This window comes from Chiloscyllium plagiosum, chromosome 11 (assembly GCF_004010195.1).
Source record: "Chiloscyllium plagiosum isolate BGI_BamShark_2017 chromosome 11, ASM401019v2, whole genome shotgun sequence".
In the NCBI taxonomy this organism is placed as follows: Eukaryota; Metazoa; Chordata; class Chondrichthyes; order Orectolobiformes; family Hemiscylliidae; genus Chiloscyllium; species Chiloscyllium plagiosum.
Window position 1 is genome coordinate 81,467,020 of NC_057720.1, and position 6,647 is coordinate 81,473,666.

The following is a 6,647-nucleotide window of genomic DNA, read 5'->3' on the forward strand; positions in this document are numbered from 1 at the left end:
AAGGATTATACTTGTGATATTGATACTAAGGAATAATAATGCACAGCGTGGAATACAAAGCTGAATGTATCCATCAAATTAAATGTCTCTCCCAGATATGGAGACAAGAAACAGAAATAGTTAATTTCCTGGAGCCTGCTCTAGCGTTCAATATGATCTTGGCTGATCTGCTGTTGGGTTCAATTTTCTGTCTGCCCTCCAAAACCCTTGATTCCCTTGTCTGTCAAAAATCTCTCAAACTCGACCCCCAACCCCAATTGCTTATCAAGGAAGAGAATTCCAAGCACTAATGACCCCATCACTGTCCCGAGAAGAAATTCCTCCTCACCTCTCTCTTAAATGGGAAATCCCTTATTTTGAAACTGTGCACCTAGTTCAAGATTCTCCCAACAGAGGAAGAAAATACAGTAAAGAGTGGGACTGCATGTAAATGATTGTAGTTCTTGTAGAACATTAAATGCACTGTTTCACTGGTGCCACGGTTTGCTTTGTTGCTATCAGTGTTGCTTAATGTATGACTTAGGTTGTGGTTCCGGTTGGCACATGCTTTCAAGAATATCAACTGTTATAATCCCCATAGAGACTAAAATCTTGAAAAATGAATACGTAAACAATCTTACAAAAGGAATTGATGGACAAGATTTCATCTTTTTAAAACTTTTACACTAGTAGTTGAATTCAAAATCAACATATAGTTAGGCATGCATTAACAGAAGAATAGAGTTTCACTAGGAACAATAGATTTCACTTTAACTAGATGACACAACAGATATGCCATGCAGAGTTGCAAGCTGTCCCCCTTCAGTATGTGAGACATGATGTAGCCATGCAGATTCGTAATATGCTGTTTCTTTATTCCCACGGTGGAGGCGGATGGAGTGGTAGTGATGGTGGTTAGGAGTCTGACAAAAGCTTCCACCCCCGAGTTTCGCAAGCATGATTATCATTGGCAAGATGCATTTTTATGACTCCAGTCTGCCTCAGGTCATGACCGTCCTGATAAATGCAGATTTTCAGAGATCCTTTTCAAATGACCAATCAATAACACTCTGTTTCATAGATCAACTCCTTCTAGTGAAAACACCCAGCTTTCAGCATCACCAAACTATCCACAGAGCTTTCCAGCTTTCAGACTTTTCTTTAGTCAGCTTCTTGTCGAAATCCTGACCGCTTCCCGAGAGAGATTTACTTCTCCTCACAAGAATTCAGTATGCTCTGATACTGACTGCAAACTGTAACCCAAACCTCCCACATAGTTTCTGTTTTCTTTATTTTTTAGCAATATCAGCCAGGGTTTAACTTCTAAGAAATGGTGTCGCAACCAAGTAATCCACCTACCCCTCTTTTTCAGAACTCTCTTTAGTATCGCTTTGATTTAAAAGGATATTTCAAAAATACAAGTTTATTTTTGCAAAATTCAGTATTCACCACCTTAAGATCCTGTTCCATCTATCCTGTTGCCACTTTCTTCTCCAGTGAAAATAAACCTGAGTCTGTGATTCACCATGCACCCCAGTCTGTTACCAGGAGTTGGGAAATCTGGTTAACAGTGAAGGTTGGTTTACGGACATGGTCAGGGTTATTGTAACTCCATAGAGGATGTATTCCATAGTTTGTTAATAACTTCTGTAAGTACTTTGTTGCCACTTGCACCATCAAAATGCTGATTGCAAACTGACCATGCATGACCTCCTTCACTAATGTTTTCCTTCTTTTAAAATTCTACCGCAACCACAGACAAATGCACTGTTTCTTCAATGCTGTTGGCAGGCTGCCCAAGAACACCTGAGGAAGAGGTGCATGCATAAGATCCAAATTCAGAGAGGCAATGCTTATGGGACTTGGGTGCCATTCTAAGTTGGTTGCAAATGTGCATCTTAAGAACAATTTTCCTTGCAAGGTTATGAGCTGACCTGTGATGTTGGACAATGCAACTCTCTGCCCAACTGACCTCATAATCATCGCTGTGTTGCATCATGGACAATGTCAAAGTAGCCTTCAGGAGTAGCCAGCAGCATCATGAATGCCTCTGTGTGATACTGGCCTGATAGAGAATCCGACAACATGCTGAAAGTGGACCAGATCATGAGCCCGATGAAGATGAGCCTGGTGGACGTCAGTAAAATCTTCTCGATGCTTCAGCCCCGAAATCAAGATGACAATGTGGAAGTCAATCAGATTAACCAAGCCATCTCCAGAAACGATGCCACACTTTTGTCTGAGCTCTTGTCCCAGGAGAGGTACGCCCAGTTCATCAATAATCGGAGTGGCTGGGGGGTGCCGGGCACTCCTTTGCGTTTGGCAGCCTCCAAAGGCCACGTGAGCTGCCTGGAAATCCTCCTGAGGTACGGCGCTGAGGTGGACAGTTTAGATGTGAAAGCTCAGACCCCTCTGTTCACAGCTGTGAGTGGTAGGCACTTGCACTGTGTCCGGGCTCTGCTAAGAGCAGGGGCCAATCCAAATGGGAGTATCTACAACAACTGCTCGCCGGTGCTAACTGCTGCCAGAGAAGGGGATATGGATATTCTGCAAGCGCTGCTGGAGTATGGGGCTGAAGTTAACGTGCGCTCCAAGGTGCCAGAATGGGCATCAAATGCTTGTGCCTGTAGCGGCCCACTCTACCTGGCCTCAGTTTATAGACACTACGAATGCTTCCGGCTGCTCCTCTTGTATGGGGCTGACCCTGATTTCAACTGCACAGAGCAAAGACTCTTAGCAAAGATCAAACAGCCAAAGACGGTTCTGGAAATGTGCCTCAGGTACGGTTGTGGGCCTCAGTACATCCAGCTGCTCATAGACTTCGGAGCAAACCTTTATCTGCCAGGCCACAGTCCGGTGAAAAATACACAGCAGAACAAAGCTGCCGAGCTTCTAGCACGAGCCACAGGTGAGACAGTCGGAGCCAAGCATTATCTCAGAAGTGGAGAGGTTTAGGGAGGGAGTCTTCTCTGAGGTTGGGAACAACAAAGGTGAGTTTCCACCAAAGCGCTTGCGACAGCAAAGTGCATGGGGGAGCTAAACTGGGCACGACACCAAAATTCAGAATTGTGCCACCAGGCTCACTACTACATAGCTGAGGCATGTGGGACTGTTGTCTTCCTGGACCTGGGAGTGAGTAGTCGCTGGTTTGTCTTCATTGGGGAGCACTAGTCCATGTTCTGCCATGATTGATGTCAGTAACTTGCGTTGCCCAGGTTACAAAGGATGGCTGGGGGAGTGAACACTAATCTGTGCAAGGAGGCTGACCAAGGGTTGAAGGGTCACTATGGAAAAGTGGAAGGATTACCTAAGAATGTGACTGGTGCAGCTACAGTGTTGAAAGAGCTTCACAGGCAGGGATGTTGTTGACTCTTGTGCCTAAAGTGCTGCTTGATTCATATCAACATTAGGGTTTTGGAGATTGAATTGAGGGGACTGGGGAGTGCTGACATAGTGTCAGTGATGGAGGGGAGAGTGCTATATTGTATGGTGGCAGCTCCACAGTTATAGGCAGGAAGTGGATGGTCTCGTGGATCTGCTCGCTGCTAAAAGTGAAGATGGCCCCAATAATGGGAGAACTAAGGGGCAAGCATGAGGGACAGTGATGTCTGTCGGGTCAGGGGAGGCTGAAGCAGATGACTGACCATTGTAATGGTGTGCAGTGTAACTGGAGGGCCTCTCAAGGGTGACTGAGAGGATGTTAATCCCAACTCAGGAGTGGTCAACGATAATGGGACAGGATCTTGATGGATGCTCTTTCAAAAGTTACGATCGCACCCCATTGTCTGACTAGAGACAAACCCATGTCATAATGAGCCAACCTATCCTGGGGGTGTTGGTCTTCTTTCTATGGATAGGCCCACAGGGCAATAGGTTTGCTCCATCTTTCAGGATCTCATGGCATTGACGTCTCAGCAAGATTAGGAGCCGCAGTGAAATCTGAGCTGAAGGGTATCTGTTATTGTCTGAGACAGGGACTGATGAGCTGAACAGATCCAACCTGGCTCTTTGTTCACATCTGTGATAAAAGAGACAGGGGAAAATAAATTCCATACTCTGATTGCAACAGTCAATAAACCAGCATAAGGCCTCATCCTGTTGGACCTGTGACACCTCTGGGGGTTGGAGTGGGATTGGGAAGCACCACCGTCTTCACTGATCCTTCTGGTTTGTATCTGGCCAAGTGCTGTTTAACTGTGGTGTGATGAACTCCAACCCCAAGAGTTCACAGCAGGGTATAGTAGGGCAAGAACCTCTTGCCGACCTGCTCCATAAGATTCACCATTGTCCCCACACACCATGAATATGAAATGGGCTGGGAACCACAAAAGCAATTGAAGAATCAACCTGTTCCCACACGACAGTGACTCCCACTTCCATGCCCGACTTTAGACAGCATTAGATTTCACCCACCATCTGTAGACATCCAATGAAGCAAGGCCCTGATAAGTTCTACTGACATATGTCCCTCAGTCAGAGATGAAACCATCAGGAGAATAGGAGAGGAACCTTAGGAGAATCTCATCTTCCCAATGAAACTACACTCTTCTGCAGGCCAGACAATGGCCAAATAGTCTTCTCAGGGCGTAGTCTATTCACATAGTACCGTATGTTTGATTTCTTTTTTCCAGCTCAGCCAAGATCGTTGATGTCACTCACCAGAATGGCAATCCGTAAATCCCTCAAACTCCTAAGTGGGCTACAGTCCATTGACCAACTGGACATACCGCTAATCCTAAGGAAGTATTTGAAGCACCAGACCTGAGGTGGATAGACAACAAGGTTGTGTGGATCTGTATAAGTAGGTACGCACTCACTCCACCCTTCCCTACCTTGCAGCAGAGAGGAGGGAGAGCCAACTGTACCAGCAGCAAGATTCCATCCCCACCGCAACCCTTTTGTACTCCTGCAGCTTCGTTGTAATTGGCCCAAGCATCTGATTACAAGTAGAATTCCTTAATCCACTCTATGTAGTAAGTTATTCCATAAGTCATAGTAAAGGAAGATGTACAAAAAATGCTGTATTCGCAACATAAATTTCAAAAAGCTTTGCAAGAAACTTACTTGCTCGTGGGAATTGCTCACGGTCGTTTTATTTTCTCCAACAAAATGGCGTCAAAGTGGGAGATAGTCACTTAAAGCCGTCTATCCACTGTGCCACCTAATGGCCAGAGCCTGCAACTACACTGTGACTGTTGACATGAAAAAGGTTGTCTGTGAAATTTTGATGCAGTAATTGTAAATGGCAAATGTAAAGATAAAAGGGCAATCAAAACATTGTGACAGCAAGAAGTTTGTGGACTGTCACACAATTTATAAAAATTATCTAAGGGATAATTTTTTAGAGTAAGTGGGAGCAGTTTCCAATAATTGCTATTAATATTAACTTAGAAATCCTTTCAAACAAAATGTCCAACTGATTCACATCATCAGATAGGAAGAAAGAATTGGGTTTTATTGTCACATGTACTTAAGTCCAGAAGTGCAGGAGTACAGTGAAGAGTGTACAAAGTCACCATTCTCCATTGCCATCTTAGATTTTTTTTTGGTTTTTGTACCTATTTCGCTAAAACCAGAATTGAAAAGAACAAAAGCAGAAATACAAAATAAAACAGAGCCAAGGTAGTCTTATCTCCATCAGATAAGTGGGCCTTTCTCCCCCTGAGCCTTGAATCTCAGGGCCACAGGCCCTTGGAACTCACTTCTGCTGCTGTGGGCCATCATAGATTTTAAATTGGGCAAAGAAGTGGAAAGGCTCAGAGGAATTTGGAGGGATTTCCAAAGTTTGCGCATTGGCAAGCTTGGGATAATCAAAAGACGAGAGTTGGAAGACTTCTGACTTTTGTAAGGCTGGGGGAGATTGCAAAATTAGGGAGAGCTAAGGCTGTAAAGAAATTTGAAAAGAAGCATGGGAATTTTAAAGTTCTCCAAGGAGCAGTGAAAGCTGAGTCATTGAATATAATCAAGGATGAGTTAGAAAGATTTTTGTCTAACAAGGGTTATGATGGTAGGGTATAAGTTGGTGCCCTTTCCAACAGGGAAATGCAGTCGGGACAATAATCCAATCAGCTATGGTGTTTCAAATAGCATGTCAGGGAAACATTGATTTTCCTGCTCCTCGGATGCTGCCTGGCCTGCAGTGCTTTTTTTAGCACCACACTTGACTCTAATCTCCAGCATCTGCAGTCCCCACTTTCGCCTGATGGGGCCATATAGCCTAATCCTGCTTCTAATTTTTGTATTCTTGTCAGGGACTCCTAAACTGAGACATAATCATAGAAGTCCTCCAGTGTGGAAGCAAGCCGTTCAGCCCATCAAGTCCACACTGACTCTGCAAAAGCATCCCACCCAAGCCCACCTCCTTACCCTATCCCTGTAACACTGCATTTCCCATGGCTAATACACTTAGCCTGCACATCTTTGGACTGGAGGATAAAACCCATGCAGACACGAGGAGAATGTGCAAACTCCACACAGACAGTCAAATAGAATCAAGGCCAGGTCCCTGGCACTGTGAGGCAGCAGTGCTAGTCACTGTGCCACCCTAAGTGGAGGTCAGCAAGAGCAGGGACAATGGTTGACATGTTTTGTTGCAGGTGGCAGATTTTAAGTTTTGGATTGTGCAGGATTGGAGACTAGCCTCTGAAACACCAGAATAGTCATGTCCA

General features: G+C 44.8%; 1 protein-coding gene across 1 annotated transcript; it reads left to right on the top strand.

Moving 5' to 3' along the window:
- Positions 1-705: 705 nt before the first annotated feature.
- Positions 706-5,056, top strand: LOC122554617 (ankyrin repeat and SOCS box protein 12-like). Its single transcript, XM_043699931.1, has 2 exons — positions 706-2,887; positions 4,611-5,056. The coding sequence occupies exons 1-2, from the start codon at positions 2,065-2,067 to the stop codon at positions 4,742-4,744; spliced, it is 957 nt and encodes a 318-aa protein (XP_043555866.1). The 5' UTR covers positions 706-2,064; the 3' UTR covers positions 4,745-5,056.
- Positions 5,057-6,647: the final 1,591 nt, after the last annotated feature.